Genomic DNA, 25,361 nt, shown 5'->3' on the forward strand with positions numbered 1-25,361 from the left:
AATAAAATAATAAAAAAAAACGTTAAACTTTACAATCACAAATTATAGAGTGCAAACTTCTGGTAGCTGTTTTTTCTGAGTTAATCGTCCTGTTATTATCACTATCAAGTTTTAGGGTTTTTTATATTTATATATATTTTTGACTAAATATAATAAAAACATGAATTTAAAAAGTAATCTAACAGTAAAAATAAAGTAACAACAATGACAATAGTCAAAAACAATAAACAAATAATAAAAAATAAATAATGACATTGTGAAATATTAAATAAATATTATAAAGACTAGTACTTTATTCTGAAAATCTGCAATGTTAGAAATGTTCTTCAGATTATGTTTTAGAGTAGATTTAATGTATTTATTAATTAAAAAATATTTCATTTTATTTAAAACTGTAGACTAATATAAAAGAGGGACTGAGTATTTAAAAAACATTTTGTGCATAAATACAAAAAGTAAGAAATTACAAAAATATACAATTTACTCATACACAACTTAAAATAACAACAGCTTGAGCCTAACTACAAGCACAAATATTTAAAGTTCCGCGCGAATGGTTGTTACGCACACATAGAACTCCATATTTGCACAAATCTGTTGTGAATCTCTTGACATCTCCCAAATTTGTTTGTAAGTGATGGTTTAAATGCTGCTAGAATGCTGGGTAATTAGAGGGGTCTTTTAGCCGCTTTGAACTTATATGGTAAAAAATATAATAATAATGCTTAATCATAAAAGCAAAACCAAAAAAACTAGTAGAAAAAACGCATTTTTTGTTTTTCCATCTTTTAATAAAGTTGTAAAAAATAAATAATATCAAAACGTTGAAACCGAAACGCACGCGCACCAAAAACCGAGCACCTCCGAACGAAGCCGAATAGTCCCGAAAGCTCTGACGACAGAGCCCGGCCTTTCCCGACTCGCTTCGTTCTGCTTGTCCTTCCCCCCTCTGCCCACTTACGTTTGGAACTCAGGCGGCGCAGCGCGCTAAACACAACACTTGACAGCTGTGACCGACTCACAACCGAAGAGGGAAAGATGGAGCACAGAGACACCGACTTCAATATACTGTTAGCGACCGACTCATACAAGGTACCGTAACCGTGACGGGCTCAGCCTGAGCGGGCTGGCGTGGAGGGGGCACTGGAAATTGATAAAGTGAAGGTGGTTTCATTATCAGTCCCAAGGCCATCACATTGGTGCGTTTGGCCGGTCTCCCTTTTTGGGTGACCGCAGGCCAAAGGAGAGGGCGATGGGGGCAAAGGAGGAGGACCACATTCGTAGAGGTAGCATCCCTCCAGGAGGTAGACGGGTGTGAAGAAGGCGGTTTCGCACCGGCTTTGTTGGTCTGTGCTAGCATCGAGTTAGCCAGCTAGCTTACAAATGAGGGAGAGCGCGAGGATGGATATTATAAAAGCTAACACTAGCAGCTAGCTATCAGGTGCTGTGCTGAGTTTACAGTGAACTGTGGGCAGATAAAAGTCGAGTCATGCTCGAGTCAGCGTAATGGCACCCGACGAGTTATTACGAAGAAACAAAAGCGAAAGTTACATTTTACAACCCATACCAGTTCAAGCTCGTCTACTGACCCATGGTTAGCATAAAACAGGAGATTTAACTCAACATTTACTCAACAACTGAAATGTAAATAGAAGCTGAATCCAACAGATTTATAATTTGACAGCTTTAAGTGAGAATGACGGGGAAATATTTTTTTATTGTTTTGTATGGAATTTAAATAATTAATTAACGATTTAAGACCAAAGTTTAAGAAAAACTTGACTTGAAAAACATACATAATTTGATTTTACTTAATTTTTCAATCAATTTACACATTAGATTTGACAAAATTGTATTTTTCAATTTCAAAACCAGTTTGTAGTTAATTATTGGTTAAAACTTAAAGACCCACTCCAATAAAACATTTTTTTGGTGGCTTTTTGTAGTATTTTTTACATTAATGTTAGCTTAAAACTCCACTTCCGATTTTTTTTTCTTCATTTAAATTGTGATAAATAGGAGCTCGGGAAAAAAATGCAGTTAAAAAAACAGCAGCTGATGCATCCACTTGCAGACAAATAGATCCATGAACGTCTTTGTTTTCCTCATCCAGGCTTAAAACTGTACAGCTTGGATAGCTTGGATATTGCTCGCCGTTTTTATTGCTGCGATAATGTTACTGTTGGGTTGTGAGGGGAAAAATCGTAAACGAAGGGATCACGGGATATCAGCTAAGGCTTACTTCTGCAGGCCTGCCCGCAACTCAGAGGCGAGTTTCGGATGAACTCCTGCACCAACTATGTTATTGTTTTAGCTAAAAACTGAATAATCAGAATTAAAACTCAACTGGAAACTTTCAACTCTCTTACGAACTATTCTCGTCTTAAAAGTGCATTTTTTATATAAAATCTAAAACAATTTCTTTAATCCACATTGCCATTTCTATGTAAAGTTTGATTTGATTTAATTAAGAAATGTTACCCCAGCTTTGTACACATGTAATTATACATCTTTTAACAAAAAATAACCATATGTTAAGCTCAGTTTGTGACTCAATCATGTTTTTGAAACACAATTGCGTCAAATACTTACAAACACAAGTTTCTACATTTATTTCACAACCACAGAAAGAACTTTACCCCTCTTTCTAAATTTTCTGACGTACTTTGAGAGTTTAGCTGAAGAACAAACAAAAAGGAACGTTTGCAAAATGTTCTGGATCTGTAATAGCGAGTTAACGCTCCATCCACATTAGACCTATTGTTTTTGATAGGAAGGAAAAGCTCCTGAAGTTTATATTTTGATATTAGTTAATCTAAAAGTTTACCTTAAATGTTATATATACAGTCTAATTCAGTAGTGTCCGACTTGTAGAGATAAACTCCGCATTTTTGAAATACAAAGCAAAATAATATGTTTTTTTTTTAACTTCATAGTAGAATGAATGCCTTTGCTTGTGTAAAGAGTTTCACCTCCACCTGTGATCTCCTCTAAAAGTCCACAGTTTCAATAAGGAAATTTGGCATGTACGAGGCAAATTTGTTGTATTCTTTCTTTTGTCTTATGACTTTCTTAACAAGTGTAGTTTGTCACGCAGCCAAGCCCTATTTCTGAAACAGTTTCACTTTTGGAACAGGTTGAATTTGCTTTCTTTATTAACTAGGTTTCATTTATGCTTGTAGTAGATTTGAGTCTGAAGAAAGAAGTGTAAAATACTAAAAAATGTAAAGTGTACTTGTTGCAGGCTTTATTTTGATCAGTTGCTTGTTGGATAGATGTTTTTGATGAGAAATTTCAGTTTCCACAGATGAATTTATGTGAAAAGTTTTTAAAAATCCCATAAAAAATGATATAGAGTTGCTTATATATCAAGCAATCTGGTGTTGAGTATCACTAGTTTATTTAATGTTAAACTGATTTAATGTTTGCTTTTATGCTTGTTTGAATTTGTCATCAAAAAATATTTTCTTGTGACACAATTTTTTGTACCTTTAGTGTGCTAATTTGAGCTTTTAAAGTTCCTAACTGACTTTTTCTTTATTTATATTAAACATTTTGCTTCTTTTCTGTTTGAAAATATCACATAATCAACAGTTTTAACCTGTTGGCTCTAGTGTAATCTTATCTAGGACAGACAGAACTGCAGTTCTAAGGTTAAAGTTTTTATTTATATCCCGTAAAATACTTAGTTGAGTCGAGCTTGAAGTGAACAAAAGAGTAATCCACCCTGCGATCCCTTTAGAATGAGGTCGGATCAGGTTGGATCAGTCACCTTAGTGCTTCAGCTTGTCGTTATAACACAAAGTGAAAATTCCTTTGTTGCTTTGTTCTGGACTGGAGTCACTCTGGATTTGTTGGTCTGGATTGTGCATGACTGACTGTAATAGAATCAGAACCGATTCAATGACTTAAAGGGGTTGCAAGGAGTTAATACACCCATGAATGACTGTTGCATAACAAAAGATAAAGTGTAATAGTTTATATTCTTTTTTCTGATATTTTTTCCTAACTTTAAAACTTGCTGTAAAAATTTCACAAAAATTGAGTTGAAGCTTTTATTTTGGTAGTTGATCATGCAACAATTCCATTTCCTCCATCTATCTCATAACTTTTGTCATAAATCATTTTTTTAAAATGTATGTAATCAAAACAACTAGAAATGAAAATAAACTGTAGGAGTTGAACATTTTCCTGATTGGATTTTCGGTTCTGTCGCTGGGACGTCTCGGTAGCTGGACTGTTGTTAGTTTGGGGGAGTTGTAAAAGAACATTCAGGTGGAAATACCAGCGGGGTGTCCCGGTGAATATGAATGCACGTGGTCACTGCATAGTGTCATGTTGAGTGCCTGCGCTCTATTTTGAGTCCTCGAAAGCCAGCAGGAAAAGGACACAGTCGGGTCAAAGAAACCGAGTCAGTCATTGACATTTATCTCTTCCTTCTCTCTGCTATTGGAGCTCCACCCTACGGTGGCCCTGAAGTGCAAATCATGCCAACAAATCACTCAACGCAAAAACTTGGTGAAAGAGCGCCAGGACAATTAAAAAATACAAACAAATAATGGAAAAAAAAATAATTGTAGAAATCTAACCCAAAATCCAATTCCCCCCTAAAAAACTAGCAATGTAATTTACAGAAATCAAAATAAAATGTTACAAAACACAATAAGAAACTGGAAAAGGTAGATATTATGATGGAGAAAAGTCATCATCCAATCAGAGATGTCCCATAGTACCTACCTTTTCTGGTTTCCGAAAAAAAATTATTTATGCTAATTCAACACTAAATGGACGATGACGAATGTCAATCATTTCAACCAAAAGTTATTTGGCATTAAGCGATACTGGATATACTACATGCTAAACATTAAACTTTTGTTAGTATGCAGATACTGAATACGCGTTTTAGAAAACTCAACCATCACGAATCGTACGTCATCATCCATATAGTACCTTTAGTATCTAGCATTTCTGCTTTCTAAAGCCTTGTTTCCACTAAGTGGTCCGGTCAGGTACGGTCCGGTTTTCAGCGTTTCCATTGTAAATTTGATTTTTTTTAAACAGTACCGAACCGTACCTCTTCGGTTGTAGGTCCATTGAAAAGTGGAACGGTTGGGGCGGAGCCGCAGTAGCCGCCCGTTGATTGGCAAAAAGTGATGACATCATTACAAAACACCAATATAGCGCTCCTTTAAGCCGTTTTTTTAAACATTTGAGTTTCCTGTGTACTCTTCTGGTCACGAGTCCATGTTGAAAATGCCGTCCGGATGACCTCCATTGTTGTAGTTTTTCTAGTCGTCGCACTACAATAACGCAATGACACGCTAGCTGTATATACTATACAACGTATGCGCCATGAAAGCAAACCGCTCAGATGAAGCGAGGCTCAACTGAGTGAATCACCAGAATTAACTGAATCGTACTGTGGAAACCAGACTTTAATTTGTGTTGCGTTTTTTAATATTTCCCATTGATTTTTGTTTTATTAATTACTTCAGCTTTTCAAAATGTTTTGCTTCATTTGTTTGGAATCTCGTTTTGGTCTCAGGAACCTTGTTTTGATTTCTAAAATTTACAGTTTTTATTATTTGTTCTGTTTTTTAATTGATCTTAAATATGTTTTTATGTTAAGTGATTTGTTGGTGTGATTTGGACTTTAGGGCCACCGTACCACCCTGAGAAATGAGCACCCTCCCTCGACGTATATCTGTTTTTAGTCTTTTTATCCAACATTTCTCCAAATTGGTGACGATACAAGTCCGAAAAGCCACAGAAAAAAATAACGTTTGGAAGGAATACTGCATATCAGCGGGCGATTGGCTTCTTGTTCTACAGCATCTGTTGATTTATGCTCTTAAGCCTCAAATGCCATAGTGTGCTCTGTGGAAATCCCTCAATTCAATTGGGATTTAATTGCTGCCCTCGTGGCTACAACCGGCCCACAGTGTTTGCTCTTTTTTTTTTTTTTCTATCCACGAGTTTGTCTCTTATTTTTCGTGATTCTCTTACAACATGCCTGGGCATGTCTCAATCTATTGACTCGCAGGGCCAGCAGCACTGATTTTAGGAGTTTGCAGTAGATTAGAGGATTACCCAGAAAGCACACCTGGAACACTCAAACCTTTCCGAACAATAACCGAACGATGCAAACCCATTGGAGAAAAGTCAAACAGCGAGATTGTGGTTTTAAGCGACCTGTGGGCATGAGCTGTTTGTGCCTGAATAGAACTCATCTAATGTTGTTTAACAACTCAGTGAAACACTAGAGTCCCACATATTTCTGGCACAAATATCTTCTGTGTGCTCAAGCTTTATGAGCTTTGGGGTCGCAGTGTCTTCCTGTCGGTAATTAGGCGTGACTCATGGAAATATACAATCATCTGCTCTGAACTTAATGAATATTATTCATAGAAAAGTAAAGAAAAGGGTGTCACTCATGGTGTTTCTGAATCATGAAATATAAATAGAAAAAAAAGATGGTCTACATCACCTGTGTCAAAGTCAAGGCCCGGGGGCCAGATCTGGCCCTCCGGGTAATTATATCCGGCCCTCCAGATCATTTTATTTATTGTTATTAATTTAGTTTTTTGGAGTTTAGCTAATATTTTAGGCTTTTTAAAAATTTTTCGGCTGTTTTAGAGTTTAGCTAATATTCTAGCCTTTTTTTGTTGTTTTTTGGCTGATTTGGAGTTTAACTATTTCAGCTACATGCTAGCTGTTTTGGCTAATTTAGGCTTTTTTAAGTTTTTTGAAGTTTTGCTATTTTTTCATCTACATGCTAGCTGTTTTAGCTAACCTAAGTTTAAGTTCATAATTATGTTAAAAAGTTACGGTTTTAACATTTTAAAAACTTAGTTTTAGAGTGTTCAATAAATGTTTATCCCGTTCAGCCCTGACCTAAGGTGTGTTTTGGATTTTGGCCCCCTCTGTGATGGAGTTTGAAACCCTGCTCTACATCTTGTACTAAACCACACCGTTATGTTGTACATTAAAGACCAACCGCGATGAAATTTTGATGTTTTTTAAAGATGTGGCATTTATGTCATGATTGAGGAAAAATAAATTCAGCTTTCAATTATTTTTTTGAGTATTTCTTTATTAAAAAAAAGTTGTGAATCAGGAGCAGACAAAAAATGCATTTTAAAAATGATTATATTTTTTCTTCTAGCAATCATTACCTTCTATACTCCCGGAGCTGTGTCTATATGTCTTTTACTTATTCTCCAGTCTCTGTCACCCAGTTTAATGACTTTCTGTTCATCATGAGTCAGAGGGCTCAAAAAATGACAACAATAATAATGTTTCGATGCAAATAAGAAATATATCAAAGTTTAAGAGGAAAACAATCAGATTCTCCTCCATATTTGTTTTGGACGACACTTCTTCTTCAGTTTCATATACCGATACAGCACTCTCTAGTGGTTATTAGCGGAAACAACCCCTAAAGGTTGTTAAAATAAATAATGAACATATGAGCCTATTTATGCTTAACAAAAATCACAAATAAGTTGCTCCTGAGTTTAAGTCACACCCCTGGCTAAACTATGACAAAAACTGCAACTTATACTCTGGAAAATACGTTACCTTTTCTGTACTTTTTAGGTAATCAGATTACTTAACATGTTCCCTCTCTTCTTCTTTTTCTCTTTTAGGTGACACATTACAAACAGTACCCCCCCAACACGAGTAAAGTCTACTCCTACTTTGAGTGTCGGGAGAAAAGGACAGATCCCACCAAAACAAGAAAAGTCAAATACGATCAAACCGTCTTTTATGGGCTACAGTACATTCTCCACAAATATCTAAAAGGTGAGCTTTAGTTTATTATTTTTCTTTTGTTTTCTCAAGGCCCACGCTGCCTCGGAGCCACCTCTTCTGCTTTTGTGTCCTCGTAGCCGTTTGTGTAAATGAGGATCTGCAGGCTAATTAAATGAAGCTAGCATTCCAAAAATACTTAACTCTGGTAACTGTCGGAGCCACACAGCCTGCCAGTCCCACTTTTTTACTTTTTTTCCTCAAGGACTCTCCTGTAGGGCAGGTGCTTGATATTCACAGAGACGCTTCCTTTATTTACGTTAAAAAAACCTCAAAGATGTCATTGTGTTCCACTACAGTGTACAACGCTCGACAAAGGACAGGATGCTAAAGAAAAAGTCACGTAGGACAGCGATTGAAATCAGGGGAAAACTCTTCAGACATTCATTCACCGTCGTCCAATTAACTCGCGCAGGGAAAGTTTGATGTTTCGGAGAGCGTCGCTGCGACCCTGAGACACGTGAGAGTTATGTGGAGAGACGGAGTCAAAAGAATGCTTCTCCCTTCTTTTAGTCCTAAAAGGATTTCATGGTGCGGTGGCAGAGGTGAGTGGAGGGGAGAGGACAAAAGCACAGCTGCTCTTTCACTGTTTGAGGCAGGAGGACCAGCTGTCTGTGCAGAGCGTCCCTGCTTTATTATTATTAGTCCAGCTTTGAAAACCAAATAGGGAGCTTCACAATTTACTACAGGTTTGAATCATAAAACTATTTAACGCTCAAACGGTCTCCAGAGGATGGGGGTAAAAATTAGATTTTCTGAGGAGCTTAAGATCAACTTTTGTTAATAACTTTAAAAAAATCACAAGAGTTCACCATTTTTGTTGGGTGTCTAAATCTATGCTCTCTGGATTGATAAATATAGACCACAATGCATTGCGTTTGAAGGATATGTCATTTAAAAATGGTAAAAAAAAAGAGATGACCTATAAATGTACTTGGATAACAGGATGATACCCATTGACTGCAAATGAGAACTGGACCGAGTGACCCCACCCTCCTCGCGTTCCAAACAGGAAGTACCTACTGACGCCATTAAAGGGGATTGTAGGTTTTGACAGAGACATCTCCAGGTTCTAAGCTTAAAACTAAAAAACACACAACTGTCAGGGTCGCCAGTTCAGTTAGTTTTTTTTTTTTTAAATGGCTTTATAGATAAGTGTGACACAACAGTCTTCTAACTTCTCTTACTCTCCCTTTCTCCTCATTCTTCTCCTTCTGTGATCCACAGGAAAGGTGGTGACACCAGAGAAGATCCAGGAGGCCAAAGAGGTTTACAGAGAACACTTTCAGGATGATGTTTTCAATCAGAAAGGCTGGAATTACATTTTGGAGGTAAGTTGATTTAAGAAGGTATTTCTGTGTCATTGAAGTCAAGTGTGGACTGTGAATATGTGGGGTTTGTTTTAGGAAACTGGTTTATTTATGGGTAAACTTGAATTTATTTTATCCACAGGTGCCAGCATTGACTTATGCTTTCACACAATACAAGCTAAAGCTGAGATCTCTTTTTTATCAAATCTATTTGAATACATTTACTGATGAACTCTTATGAAATAAAAATGTAGGAACTACTTTTTGAAAGCAGATATTGGATATTTTCACTTTTGTTTAAAAATAACCATTAAAAGCCGAATATGATTATAGAAAAAAGCTCAGAAAGATGTAAAAAATAAGGAAAAAACCTGTTTTCACACAGGATATGTGTAAGAAATCTTTTGAACAGAATAAGCTTGGATGAAGCAGCAATTAGATAAGTCATAGTGATGATTCATTACATGTGATTATCTGAAGATAAAACGTTCAAAGTCCATAACAAAACCATGACAAATGTGCTGAAGGATCAACAAATCTCCAACAAGTTCTCCTTCAGGAACTCATTTTCTTCTAACCCCAAACATGTTTTTTAGGAAACAAGTTGTTGGTGGAAACTTAAAAGTGTAAAATTTGTAGCTTTCCAGTGTGGATCCACTGCTACAAAACATCAATATTGTGAGCTTTTTTAATGTAATTTATTGTGTTGTCAGTGTGAGATTTTGTGCTTGCTCCTAAAAAATACTGTGAAAAGATTCATTTTGAGGCATTTTATTTTACTTTGTGACCTTGTTGTGCAGTAGAAGATCAAACTAAAACTAAAAAAGTTTTTTTTTTTTTTACTGTAAAAGACTACCAATCTTTACTTTTACATCACAAAGGGATAGAATTTCAATCTCAAACAAGAAAAACTAAGAAAAAAAAAAAAAAACATCAGGTCCAGAGTTCTCAACTTACCCCATAAGTAGGAACATTTTTCTGAGCAATTCAAAAACATTCATCTCGAACTTCTTATTTATACTATAATAAATATGTTGACGTTCTTTATTTCACTATTTATTTCAACAGCATGACAGTAGCAAAGACATGAGTAACTTTATAGTTTCTGTGTGGTAAATTTGATTATTTAGAAGATTCAGATGAGGAAGGAGAGAGAGAGAAGACAATAAGAGAAAGAGGAAATGAGACACCAAGACGTGACAGCGGGGGAGTTTAAGAATTGAAACAAACTTTTGCTTCATCATCTGGACAAAAACAAGCGTTAAGAGGGAACTATACCTCTGGATGACGCTCTGTTTAACTTCTCACAATGATCACTTTTTTCAGAAAAGCACGCTGAAGCTGTTACCATGACAACTCGATGCACCGCACTTAAATAGTCCACTTTTGTGATAAATGATATAAAGGTTAATATAACAGGATTTAAATTTTAATCATGGATTTCATGTTTTTTTTTGTAAATGACTACAGTATGAGTGGGATAATGCTCTTCCAGGTGTGCATTATCAGACATGGACGCCTTAAATGAGATTAGCACATTTTTTTTTTTTAAAGTAGCGCGCTAAAATGCCTGTAATTAATTAATTGCATTTTATGCGATAGTTTGAAACCCCTAAATTCGATATGCACAGACACTGCTCCATGTGGCGATCAGGCTAACATCATTTGGTGGTAGCTCCTCCCACATGTGTCTGTGGCGTCAAGCTTATGAACGCATTCAGTGTGAACGGGCATTAGAACTGTCTTTATTAAAACTCAACAGCGATTTTTAAACATTTTCTTTACTTCTTACAGTTTTATGATGCTCTTTTATGTAAAAGGAATGTTTTTAAACATTTTTTAAATGTTTTTAAAGTGTGTCAATTTGATTTATTTACGCTTTTTTGTTGAATTTCTTTAAGGTTTCCACATCCAATTATACAAGCAAATAATATACAAGTAATCAACTAATGTACAGAAATATTCATTGTGTTAGTTAATTAAGAAACACAGCGAGTCTTGTTGATGATTAGGACATTTCAGGACCTTGGAGAGAGAATCTTTCACTTCTGGTTTCTTCCTCCTTTTTCTCCGTCATTTCTAAACCTGGTTGTATTTTTTGCTACAAAAACAACATGTTTAATAAAAACATCAAACTGATGATGTTTGTTTTCAATTAGACTTAATAAAAACAAAAAAAAAGTCACCAACTTTCTCATGTGTTTAAGTCACACCGCTGTTGCAGACGGAGGTGTGATTTTTCCCTACATGTTGTATTCTTCCCAGATGTGTGTTTTTCCCTAAAACCCGACCAAACAGTGGAAAAAGTATAAGATTGTGTTGTGATTTGTGTTTACAGAAATACAACGGTCACCTGCCAATTGAAATCAAAGCGGTGCCAGAAGGAAGCGTCATCCCTCGAGGAAACGTCCTGTTCACAGTGGAGAGCACGGACCCCGAATGCTACTGGCTCACGAACTGGGTGGAGGTGAGTCTGTTTATGTGGTTATCAAGGACACACCCCAATGGACTCTGGGTAATTTAGCTCGACTTTTTGTTTCATTCATTCAGAACAACCTGCAGCAAAAATCTGAAGTCCTTCTGTGTGAGAGACATTTCCTCTTTAATGGGCGATTCTTTTAATGGAGAGCTAAATCACAGGGAGCGGCCTTCAACAATATTGCTTCATCCATCTAGAAGTCCCCCTAAACGTCAGTACAAGTTTGAAGTGCTCATCAAAGTCGTATAAAGCCTCACTGATGAGCCGGATTTGATCATTTATTTGGTTAAAAGATATTAGTGAGATTTAGGCTCATTCTTTATGCTTTCCAACTTCCTTAATTTTAAAAGAACATGAGCGGTTTGTGGGTTTCGTGACGTCACTTCCATTAACTTTTGCCATGTCAGCATTTCCATCATAATCCACAAAGTCTCACTGGAGGTTGAACTGCGGTGGCCGGTCAGTGTGAGAAAAGGAGGCGCCGCTGACCCCTGAACCACCTTTTTATAATTTTCAGCACCATGAATGCTGCCATTGTCATTTGGAATAGAAAGAATCCATTGGTGGAATAACCTGGTGTTTCAGCGCGTTTGAGCGGTCAGCTGACCTCATTCTATGTTGTCGCTGACCGACGATGCTCCCCATAGATCCCTGCATCACAGGCCTGGACGGCCACTATATTGATGGGTGCATCAGTCCAGTACAATGTAGTTTGAATTTGAATTGATTACATCATTTGAGAGTTTTTTCCATGAACTCCATACATTTACTTTTCTTGTCACATTTTTGAACAAAAAGTTCCACTTTTTGCAGCTTAATTCATCAGAAAACTCTTTATACACAGATAAAATAGGTTTAAATGAAAAACTTGAAAGTTTTATTCCAATTAAATTTAATGAAACAATAAATTTGTGAATCTAAACTCAAACAATGAAGGTTTCCTTGGATGGGTAGTCCTCCAGTCTAGTAGAGAAATCTAAAGTTTGATAACTTTTTGTCAGCTGGATACATGTGATAAATGTACAGTGGGAGACTTTTTTTTAAATTAGGGTAACACAACAGACAGTCGGAGGCAGACTTCAGTAAGGTTAGCTTTATTTGTTAAAGCTAACACGATAACGACCGACTGTTACAGAATCAAAGATGGGCGGGGCTTTTATACTGGAGCTGCATAATGACATGAAAATTCTGAAATGATTTGAGACTTTTACCAGTTGACCAATCAAAAAATTTAACTCGTTTCAACCTGTAGGGGGCAGCACACATATGATTATTTTAATGTTCAAAAATGTGGCGATGACCAACAGACAGCACTTTTAAAGCCCCATTCATAGAGGTAAAAAGCCAAAAAAAAAGTTGATTTACCCTTTTAATATGCTGGTGACATTCATTTTATATTTTCGGAGGGGTGTTCAATGTAATTTAATGTAAAAAAAATATTATAAACAGGTTAAAAATAATCCAAAAAACTGTTCCACTGTGGAGTAATTTAGGTTAAGCTCCATATCACTGGAATGATCCCAACTAGGTTTAATCCTGTTGGTTTGGGGATTTTAAACTGTACAATGCTACAATTAAGCCCCCACTTCTTAAATGAAATATTTAGTGTTTTTATTTATTTATTTATTTTTGTGTTCACCATTTGGAAAATAGAAACCGCTCCCTGACATCTGAAGCATGGTAGAAGCATCTGCAGTGGCTAAATATGGTCCACTGTGAGCAGAAACACTGGTTATAAGTGACCACAGAATCAAGGATTTTTGTATATCCTGAAGAGGAACACGCCGCTGCTTCCTAGAATGCATCATAAATAAAATGTTTTTTTGTATTTTTTTAATGGGTCCTGATTAAAAATTCCTATTAGATAATAAAGGTCACGTCTGTCCTCAAGGCTCGCCACACATTAACCACATTTTCATTCTACTCCTTTTGACTTTGTAGCACAGAAAGCCCCCAAAGTCAAGAACGCTGTCGCAGAACGCGCACACACTGCTGATAAATGTGACAAAAATACACACACCAACACACACAAGGTCATTATTCACGGCTGCTGTAAATTTAGCCGCTGCGTTCACCCCGCCGTCCTTGGGTTGCGTCATTAAGGTCACCGTTCCTCCTTTTTTCTGTCGGTTTTCCTGCTCGCCTGAGCCTCCTTACACTCCACGCTTCCCGTCCCGTTCAGCGACAGGAGTCACGCTTGTTGACATTCCTCTGCCGTGTCATTTCGGCACCAAACCTTCATTAAACTTGTCCTCCCACCAATAAACCGAACCAAATGTTGACATTGTTTGATAAAAATTGAGTTAAAAGACTTATGAACAAAAAAAACAACCTTTGAGGATCTTTTTTGTTGAGGTTACATACAGTTGAGTTAACTTGGACTCCGGCCTGACCCTGACAGTCACGTGCGCCCTCCATATTTTTAAGGAAGCATGTGACCTGCACAGATTACAGCATCAACCAGTGAATTTCAGTGTGCAAACTGTACAGGAAGTTATCAGAGATAGCATCTACAGTATTTCCCTTCTTGGTGTTTTTATCTCCTCATAATCAGGTTAAAAACCCAGCATGCGCCGCTTAGTGGTCACACCTGGCATTTATTTATTAGAGGCCAAACCTCTAGAGGCCATGCTAGTACACATGTACTACTTAGTATGACTTGGTTTTTTTCTCCGTCATGCGAAGCTCTCTGCTATTAGAATCCAACAAGGAAACCGACCATTCTATTATTTTGGGATGAGGATCGACATTAACTTTCCATAATAACAAGCACCAATGTTGTCTAAAAATTGCGTAAAGTCCGCGGTTCTCCACGAAAGTCCCACCCCCCAACGTCGCGGGGGAGGCAACCCGTTTAGATTCCAGCCGAGCCGATCTGAAATCCGGCTGGAAGAAACTTCTCCCCCAAAAAAAAGTTTTTTTTTTTTTTTCACAAACACAATAAAAAAATATGAGAATAAAAAACAGAATTCCTGGAAAAATGTAACAGAAAGCAGTGGGAAATTCTTATTTTTTGGGCTGCCTGGTGTGACTTTAGCCTGCATTTAAAAAAAATCTTCATGTAGATTCGTTTTTTTGACCAATTTTATTCTTGTTTTTATAAAATTACACCTAAAGGTTTCATTTTATGTTGTAAAAACAGTCAAATATTTTTGGGGTTTCTACAACAAAATGAATCCCATTTATTTTAATCCCATTTTTCCAGAGATTGTGCTGATTAAAATGATACCAAATAAGTAAGCAGACAGATTGTACATAAACTGAAAATACAGAAAATTCAAAAGTAGATTCAAAAGGGTTCAAAATAGACGTTCTAAATGTACAAATTTGCGTGTGATTTCATATTGTGATTATTTACATATAATAAGTGGCTGTCAAATAATGTAATTAAAAGATAAATTAATCGCAATTATTTTTCCAGATTTGCCATTAATTAGTTATTTTTTTTTATCAACTCTCAGCCTTAATAATAAATTTTGTGAGAAATGGACAAAACTACATAAGAAATGTGGAGCCTGTTTTTTTGTTTTTTATTTTTAAATCAGGGAATCTGTTCTGGAGTTGTTACATAAAGTGCCGAACATTCCCCAAATGTACTCTTGTGTGAACCACGATGATCCCTCTAAGCCTGTTAGCTTATAGGCTTTAGCACAGTTTAGCTGACCTTCGCTTATGATGCCAAACGGCTTTTTTATTTCTGCATGAAAAATGTGCGTCGCCCTGGAAACGCTTGCTTAAGGTGACAGATTAAATGAAAGAATATGTGAGGTTAAGCATGCCGGCATCTGGATGCTGTAGGAATTTATCCACTTGTCCTTTCTCATTCAATCAGACCATCCTGGTTCAAATCTGGTACCCCATCACCGTGGCAACCAACTCCAGAGAGCAGAAGAAGATCCTGGCAAAGTACCTCCTGGAAACGTCTGGAAACTTGGAAAAACTGGAGTACAAACTGCACGACTTTGGCTACCGGGGTGTGTCGTCACAAGAGGTACGAACTCAAAGATTCAGTCAAGTACTTTATGTGGATTCATGCAATAATGATTTTTATTTGTTCGATAAATTCTGCTGTCAAAATCCATATTTTGGGAAGTTTATACAGAAATATTTGCCAGTAAATCTTGTAAAACCTAATCTTTTTTTATTTTTGTTGATGTAATTATTGTACTTTTGAGTGTTTTAGACATACAGGAAGAAAATAGAAGTCATTCCATTCAAATAAAATGAAAATTAATCCTCCTTAGATGCTGTTCCAGGAATGAAACCAGCTCAACCATTGCTAATATAAGCCAGAAATAACAATATTCATAACACATGCAGCGGGCTGCACGGTGGCGCAAGTGGTTAGCGCTCTCGCCTCACAGCGAGAAGGCCCCGGTTCGAATCACGGCTGGGACCTTTCTGTGTGGAGTTTGCATGTTCTCCCCGTGCATGCGTGGGTTTTCACCGGGGACTCCGGCTTCCTCCCACCGTCCAAAAACATGCTTCATAGGTTAATTGGTGACTCTAAATTGCCCCTAGGTGTGAATGTGAGAGTGTATGGGTGTGTGATTGAGGCCCTGCGACAGACTGGCGACCTGTCCAGGGTGTACCCCGCCTTCGCCCATCAGTAGCCGGGATAGGCTCCGGCACCCCGCGACCCCGAAAGGGACAAAGCGGTCAAGAAGATGGATGGATGGATGGATAACACATGCAGCATTTCTTTGATTTCACTCACTATTGTTTGTGTAATCCCCAAAAGTGTAGAAATTGCTCATTTTTTTTAAATCTTGAGGTCTGTAACCGCCTCCCACTTGTTCACAGACTGCTGGCATCGGAGCGTCAGCCCATCTGGTGAACTTTAAAGGCACAGACACAGTTGCTGGGATTGGAGTCATTAAGAAGTACTATGGCACCAAAGATCCGGTGCCGGGATTCTCAGTACCTGCTGCTGAGCACAGGTACTCCTACACTTTATCTACCGCATTGAAGCTTTTGGAGCTTTAGGATGCTTGTTGATTTATTATGGGCTCTTAGGACTTCCTGCAAGTGAAATACTGCACAGTTTTGAAGCTTTAAAGTAGAGCTGGGCTATTATGGAATTTTTTATTTCATGGTTTCAGGTTTTTACATATTGTGCGTTAACAATATACATATCAAATAACAATTTGTCAAATTATAAAAGCTTTTAAGAGAAATGTGTATTCACCAGCAGGTTATTTAGATTTAAATATTTATTTCATATAGTGCTGCCACAAACGATTATTTTAATAGTCAAATAATCACCTATTATTTTATCTGATTAGTCGACTAATCAGGTCATCCACAAGGTGAATGTAAAACACACATCTTAACCATCATTAGCTTTTAGCTACCTAGCATTACCTACGATAATACTAGCTTGAATGCTATAAGATAAATTTGGACGCAAAAGATGCTAGTGACGATAGCTGAAAATGCTGAAGCTGATGGCCAGTTAAAATAATAATTAAATGCCAAAACAACCTAAAAAACTAAAAAGAAAAAGCCTAAATTAGCTAAAACAGCTAGCATGTAGCTAAAATATTATCTAAACTCCAAAACAGCCTAAAAAACAAACAAAAAAAAGGCTAAATTAGCCAAAACAGCTGGCATAGACCTGAAATATTAGCTGAACTCCAAAATAGCCAAAAAAAACTAAAAAGAAAAAGCCTAAATTAACTAAAACAGCTAGCATGTAGCTGAAATATTAACTGAACTCCAAAATAGCCTTAAAAACCTTAATAAATGCCAAAATAGTTCAGAATAGGTCTGACAGGGCACAGTTTTCAGTATAACACTGGCTGTATGATGCTGCAGACGCTGCTAAAACACAGTGGATACTATTCTGTTATTATTTAGAAACAAATTTTTTTATTAATCCCTGATGAATTCATCTTGTATTTATCCAACACACCTTAAAGACCGATGTTAAACCTGTCTGTGTTTAAAAATAGGCGACGCACGGCGCAGTTTGTTAGCATTAGCATCATAATTAGCGCCATAGCGTTAGCGTCTGACAACAGCGCTGTCTCCAAATCAACACATTTGATTAATCTGTCTGTTGCTGCTTTAAGAGAAGCAGCTTTATCCTCCAGTTCTGATAGGATTCAGTTCAAAACCACAGCATGTTCAGCTGTTTTATCAGCCAAGCTAGATTCTATACACCACCTGTGTCAAAGTCACGGCCCGGGGGCCGGATCAGGCCCTCCAGGTAAATCTATACGGCCATCCAGATCATTTTATTTCATTCTTATTAGTGGCCTGATGTTTTCTTGTGCTTATGTCTAACTTGTATAATTTTGACAGAATATATTTTTATGGGGAGTAAAATATTGAAAGTTATTTAAGGTTTAAGTTGATTTATTCTGGAATAATATTCCTCCCTGTTTTTATTATTCATAACTATGTTAAAAAGTTACGGTTTTCAAGCTTTAAAAATTAGCATTGTACTAGCTTTTTGGACTATTTTGACATTTACTAAGATTTTTTTAGAGTATTTTGGAGTTTAGCTAATATTAAACTAATAGTTTAGCTATAATTCTGAGCCTCAGGATTTCCTACAAGTGTTTTCTGAGATTAAACTAAACCTCTAAGGTTTTAAAAGTCCTGCAAAAAACACAGAATCTGTTATTCTTGTGCTTCTAGAAAATTACTTTTCAAGCCTTTATTTGCTAAAAGGAAATTAGCTTCAGATCTGAAGGAGGCTGGTGTTGGCTTTCTTCCGCCCCGTGGAGACGCGAGCTCGGACCGGCTGCTGTTTGGTCAAACGTTTTATGGCGTTAATCCGATCTCCTTCCACAAACACGCTCGCACAGACTGAAAGCCGCTCTCCTCTCAGGCTGTTTGACTAAAACACGCTGCCTCCTTGGTTCATCAGGGCAGTTATTGCAGCTCCGGTGCACCTTTCTGTTCTGCACCAGTGCATCCTGGGATCGTGTCACAGCTGTTATGCAACAGAAAGTTGGCTTCGTTTTTGTCTCAGGGGGGAAATTTTAATTGAAAGTCAAGAAAAGGTTGGAAAATTAGATCTGTGTTGTATATCTTAAAATAAATGTAAAAAAATAACAAAATTCTGCTGTTTTTATAAAATAATTTAAGAAACAAAAACACGAGAAGATGCATGTGTGGATTTCTGTTCAAATAATTTACATTACAAATATTAGCTGCATCTGTTTTTTGTGTTAAAATATAAAATTAACCATTATTAAGATAAATTTTTCAGGTTATGACAATGTGCAAATCAGACAAACGCGTAAATTATCATTTAAAGATCCTTTCAATCATGATTTCTTTCATTTCTTCCTGTTTCACAACAATTTAAATGGAGAAATGCAATTTTAAGTGTAGTTTTCTTTAGATATGTCATCAAAAAATGCCTCATGTTAAAAATACAATTTTCATCAGTTTAAGTAATAAATTAATCAAAGATTGTGTTTCTGTATGTCTGTACAGCGTTTCCTTAATTCCGGCGCTCGGCTCTCCTGCTCTGCATGCTTTACTCGTTTCTTTGCTTCGCCACGGCTGATTTAGCTGGACTGTTTGTCTAACAGTGATTTAAACCTGATTATGGCAGTCAGGTGTGGACTGCAAAAACAAGGAAGCCGAGCGGAAACCCCCGGTTTCCATTGAAGAATGCCGGGAATTCACTTACAGATCTGGACAAATGGACAGTTTTTAATTTCTAATGTCCTCGTGTCAAAGGTTGTGCTGCTCAGACGTTATAGTAGATAACTTATTTATTTGTATTTGTTCTGCACTAGATGTGCAGGTCTGACCTGAGTTTGCATCTGTTTTGCCTTTAATAAAAAAAAATGTTCATATTTTGCCAATTATAAAATTATCAAAAAATTAGAGAATTATTTCATGAAAAATATCCATTTATTTGTATGTTTTGAGCTTCTGCTTTCTAATCTAATCCCACATCATCTCCCGTATGTTGAGACTCCGTGGAGAGCTTCACCATCTGCCGCACAGATCCTCATTCCTAAGGCGGCACGCCGAGAAACCCATCATTTACTGCTATTTCTGTTATCCTCGGCAGGAAGCAGTGTTGAGCCCTTAAATGTGTTTCAAGCAGCAGAGCAGCAGTTACTGACAAATTCAATCAGGACATTTACTCCTCTGATCTGAGGCTAAATCTTGTAGCGTGGTGCCCTCTTGTGGACCTTTTTGGCACTTTTACTTGAGCTTCAACAGCAGTTCAGTTTATTTCTGCAAAACTTTTATGTATTTACATTTCTTTATTACTTTTTAACTTTTTTTGTTCATTTGAATACTTTTTTTTTCTTCATCTAAAGCACAATCACAGCATGGGGGAAGGATCACGAGAAAGACGCCTTTGAACACATCATCAAGCAGTTCCCCAGCGTGCCCGTGTCCATAGTTAGCGACAGCTACGACATCTACAACGCCTGCGAGAAGATCTGGGGGGAGGACCTCCGCGGACTGATCGAAACTCGCAGCGCGGACGCTCCGCTGGTTGTGCGGCCAGATTCAGGAAACCCGCTCGATACGGTTCTAAAGGTGCGCTCAAACCGAGAGTTTGCTTCACAGCCGCAAAGATAAACTGGTAAACTTAATCCTCTATTTCTGTCAGGTTTTGGAGATTCTGGGTAAAAAGTTTCCTCCTAAGGAGAACTCCAAAGGCTTTAAGGTTCTCCCTCCTTACATCCGAGTCATTCAAGGGGACGGAGTGGATATCAACACATTGCAAGAGGTAAAGTTACTCAAACTGTTGTAAAAGTTCCTTAAACCAGCAATCCGCAACCCTTTAGAGGCTGAAGTGGGCGTCTGATTTTTTTTTTTTTTTTTTTCTTTAGCTTCAAGTTTCCGTTAACTTTTGAGGGTAAAATTTATCTTCATCCTCTGTAAAATATCATCAGCTGATTTAAGATTTTATTTGTACACTAGATTTAGTGGTGGAACCATTAAAATATACAGATTTTCCCTTAACCGTAAAACTGTAAAGTGGGAGACAAAAAAATGTAAAAACTCACTAAAACTGGTATTTTCCAGATATAATCATTAACACAACTTTATTAGCGACATCCTTCTAATAATACAGTCGGTTGCTGAATATTCTGCATTATTTTTATGGTCTGTGTGAAGAAATATTGCAATAAATCTATATTTGAAGTTAAAACTCCTGTTTTTTTGTCTGTTAAATAAAGTTTGTTTTTTTCTGCGAAAAGAAGGTTTCTAAATATTTTTGTTTTTTTGCTAACTTTGCTAGCTTAACGGTTCATGTAGCTACTTAAAGAAAGTGGATTTGCAACTTGTTTTCAAAATAAGACTTCCTTCAGATTCAGATTGTAGATGTAGGCTATACCGGTCCACGGCTCGAGGGATGGGCGCCATTGCCTCAAAAGATTGTTTTTGATGGTGTGGTATTTTTCCGCAGATAGTGGAGGGCATGAAGCAACACCGGTGGTCCATCGAGAACATCGCCTTCGGCTCTGGAGGAGCTTTATTGCAGAAACTGACCAGAGATCTGCTCAACTGCTCCTTCAAGTGCAGCTATGTGGTCACGAACGGACTCGGGGTGAGAACTGGCTCATTGGTTCTACCCCCATGTGTCATCCGCCCTAAAACTCAAAAGGATAGGAACAGTTTTATCCGAAAGTGACACTTTTACAATAGTTTTTTTTTGGTTTAAATAAAGTTTTTTTTTGTTAGGTGAATGTGTTCAAAGATCCGGTGGCGGACCCTAACAAGAGATCCAAAAAAGGTCGCCTGTCTTTGCACCGAACGCAGAGCGGGGACTTCGTCACCCTGGAGGAGGGCAAAGGCGACCTGGAGGAATACGGCGAGGTGATTGAAGACCCCCACCCCCTTGTTTTCATCCTTCCTCTCCCCGTGTCTCCTCTCATCGTTCCTTTCTCTTCTTCTCCTCTCCAGGATTTGTTGCACACAGTCTTCAGGAACGGGAAGATCGTGAAGACCTACACGTTCGACGAAGTCAGAGACAATGCTAAGCTGAAAGACGGCGAGCTTGAAGAGCTGCTACACTGAGGGGCGGTCTGCGTCGACACCAGACTCCCAAAAAAAACAACACCCCCTCTTTCCTTTCAAATCCTCACCTTCTTGCCTCCACTGTCATCCAGAAAACGGAGGTGTGTGCACTGCTAAAAAACGAAAATAGAAGCCCCCGTATTCGGTACTCCCGGAGTTTTTATTTGTGGTTTCAAAAACCCATTTGGATGAAGAAGAAATGTAGAAGTTTGCACATTCGACCGTTGATAGGGGGCGATAAAAAAAAAGAAAAGAAAAGAACAGTGCGAGCTTGAGGTGTTTTTAGCATCCGAATGTGTACAGAAAGTCCTGAAGTTGATGCTAACGGCGCAAACTCAAGTTCCTGTTCTTCTTAACTGAAAGTACTTCCATGAATGTGCAAAATCAGGCCGCCGCAGACTCCAGAACCCGGGTTAAACGCGACAGGAAGCCACCCCCACTCTCTGCCGTTCGCTGTCCAAGTATTCTGTACAGAGCCGACGAGGAAAACACAACCTCGTTTTGTCAACGTAGCTTCGTCTTTTGTGTGAAGGATGGCAGTAAACGTCTGTGCACTGATAACACTGACAGTCGATGTGCTTCAGTCCTGTAGATCACAAACATGTCAACTGTAATTATATTGATAATGAACATTTTTATTTTATTATTTTTTTTCCACATTTGTTGATTTTATTTTGAAATTGTCGCCCAAATTAGAAAAGCTTTAGCATGTACTTCCTGTCCGGTGTGTTCTGCTCGTTGAGATGTGATTCGCTCACCTCCGAAGTAATAGAAATAGTCTTCTCGCTGCCATGAATACGTCTAAAGCCCATCGGATCATGAAGGTCCAGTCCAGAGTCCGGCAGAACACACAACCTTCAATCAAAGATGGGTTTATCTCTTCACAGTGGATGGAAACCTTTTATTTTTCTGTGTAAAACCAAAAAAAAAAAAAAAAAAAAAGTTGTCACACAAGTCATCTTCACCAAATCAAAGATCATTTATGAAAGATTGCGTAATCGATGTATCTGCTGGGCTGAGATGTGTGTTAAATGTTGTTTGCGTGCGTGATTTTACATTTTTTGTCGTGTTCCTTTATGCAAAGGCGTTTGCTTTCAAACGGACGAGCTTCACCTTCCTGACCTGACGCCGACCTCCACCAAATTGTGTAGTTCCCCTCCCGTCTGTGTCACTGCCTTAAAAGCTAAATTCATTTCCCCCTCTAAATCCAGGTTTTAAAAGTAGGTTTTTTAGAATAAAAGAGCATTTATTTGAAGCCATCAGTAAAATTTCAAGTGTGCCAACTTCTAGATATATAACCCCTAATAATAATTCTCCTGTAAAAGCCATCACCTTTTTATGTGTTTACCTTTCATTTAGAAATCTGAAGGATTTCAGTAGGTTGATTTACGGACGAAACAAACTTTTAAATCTGTTTTTACCTAAAGGTTCAGGCTGCTCTGATGAGCCGCTACATTTTCGGGGTTTTTTGCCTTATTTTATCAAAGTTTCCCCATCAGCAGTCTTATATCCGTTCTGTTCTTTCAGATGTTTCACTGCATCCTCGTTTTTATCCTCCCAATTCTAAGGTGCGTTAGTATAACTTTATTTTACTATTTTATACTGTTTCAGTTCTTACCTCAGAGAAATATTATTTTTTATCACAAAGAGTAAAAAAAAAAAGGATAAAACATGCCAGATGTGTTGCAGTAAGTCTTTACAATGCGGCCATACTGCCTTCTCACATGCACAGTAGAAATAAAGTCCAGACTGCAGGTTAGTGAGATGACCACATTTGATAATAGTTGTTTTTTTTTTATTTTATTTTATTTTCTCCAAACGACCGATTTTGTACCAGCAGGAGAGAGCCTAAAACTGCTCGACTGACCTGGCAGCTTGACTGTTTCTCGTGACGGTCAAGCTCTTAGCTTCTCTGTGTGTAGTCCTGTGTGAATGCCTTGTGTGTAATGATTGAAAATTGTAATTTTTTTTCTTTACGTTAATGTTTGAATCGTATGTATATGTTGGTTCCAGATTCTCTTCCAATACAACTGATATTTTAACTAACATAACTTGCTATATTGTCAATACTCTGATTAAAGATGCCACCCTGTCAGTTTGAGACGCCTGAGGGTCTTTTGTGATTTACTAAAATCGAGATTTATTTTTAATTCCATCAAAACATATCGTCCCTACTTGTGTTTTATTTTTTATTTTTATTTTTTTATGGTTGAGTTTGAACCAGTAGTGTCACTAAAACAGAGATTAATGTTGCTAGAAAAGCATACAAGGTTTGGAATTTTTGATAAAAAGTTAATATGAGATCATCTGCAATCAGATTGATGTTCCTGTGACGACAGGTTTACATCATGACAAGCTTAAGATCTACACGATCCAAGATTAGACCCTTAGTCCAAAGAGTCCAGATCAGGTAGATTTGTATGATTTATTGCTGTAAAGCCAAAGACTTCGTGGGACATGACTGGAGGGCATCACAGTTGAAAACGAGTCATAAACTGATGGCCCATTGCATGGCCTGCAGGCACTAGCCACCGCCCACTCCTGCCCTCGCCACACCCCTCTACCTGCCCCCACCCCCACTACCACATTTGACCCAGGCTAGTCTGGGCTCCATGTGACAAATTGACGTAAAATTCACTTTTTTCAAAATGGCGGCTTTTATGTAAGCTTAAATCCATAGCAACCATTTTATGTTTTGGTCGCCTGGGGACACCGAACAAATCGATACAAGTTTCAGAAGAATCGGCAAAAGTAAACTTTTTAATTTCCTTAGCAACTGAGGTTATTTGCTAGCCACTCCCTCATTCCTATTATGTTCATATCCCATGTTATATCATTTTATTCAGCTGGGGTCAGGGATCAATATATCAAATGTTCACAATATTTTGATTGCAAATGTGCAAGTAATAGGACAACGGTTTTTTTGCGAGCTTGCCACGATCACACCAATAAAAATGGACGACTTCTAATTGCAAACATTTTTTCCAAAGTTGTTTCCCAACGATCGATGAAAATCTCTAGGCTATGTTTTTATTTGCCACTGGTACTAAAAGTGTTTTTGTCTCTTCCCAAGATCAAAGGTTGACGAAACTCCAGGGGTGGTTTTGCTGGCAGACATCGGCTGTGTGAAATTTTGTTAAAATCTCTAGAACAAAAGTTTACTTTTCCCATATTGTGGAAAAACCTGAATATCGCCAAATCTAACATTTTGCCGCAAAATTACTGCCATGCTGTATGTCATGTGACCATCAAAATAATTTAAACGTTTCTTTTGAATGTCCTCAACATGAGTGTTTTGGCTAGGTCAGTTTATTTTAAATTTTTCCCGCTCCATTTTTGCCACATTCTTTTTTTAAATACATTTTTTACACCCCCCATGGGCGGAGTCATTCACTATTCCCAAAAATGTTCCCTATACAAACTGACAAGGCACAATGTTTTTGTCCTTTTAATGGTTGAGACAACTAGTGTTTTAGTAAAATTAGCTCTTGGTTAATAGAAAAATGTACTATAATGAGCTGAAAGACAGCCAGCTGTGAAACATGGAGGAGGTTTGATTATGGTATGGGACTATTTGGCTGTATCCGGTATGGGACGTCTAGAATCTGTGCAGCAACAATAAAATCTATTAAGATATTGTGGAGTAAATTGTACTGCATACTGTAGTGTCAAGAAGCTTGGTCTCTGTTGCAGGTCATAGGTCTTCCTACAGGAAGTATAGACAGGAACCCCCAACAATGGGACTACTC

The 25,361-nt window shown here is 37.6% G+C and overlaps 1 protein-coding gene across 1 annotated transcript; it reads left to right on the forward strand.

Annotated features, from left to right (window-relative positions):
* Positions 1-887: 887 nt before the first annotated feature.
* Positions 888-23,713, forward strand: nampt1 (nicotinamide phosphoribosyltransferase 1). Its single transcript, XM_024287936.2, has 11 exons — positions 888-1,092; positions 7,650-7,806; positions 9,040-9,143; positions 11,461-11,589; positions 15,434-15,592; positions 16,405-16,541; positions 19,899-20,124; positions 20,198-20,317; positions 21,002-21,142; positions 21,277-21,411; positions 21,499-23,713. Exons 1-11 carry the CDS (start codon positions 1,039-1,041, stop codon positions 21,610-21,612), a joined length of 1,476 nt encoding a protein of 491 aa, XP_024143704.1. The 5' UTR covers positions 888-1,038; the 3' UTR covers positions 21,613-23,713.
* The last annotated feature ends 1,648 nt before the right edge of the window (positions 23,714-25,361 follow it).

Source organism: Oryzias melastigma, linkage group LG23 (genome assembly GCF_002922805.2).
Source record: "Oryzias melastigma strain HK-1 linkage group LG23, ASM292280v2, whole genome shotgun sequence".
NCBI lineage: Eukaryota > Metazoa > Chordata > Actinopteri > Beloniformes > Adrianichthyidae > Oryzias > Oryzias melastigma.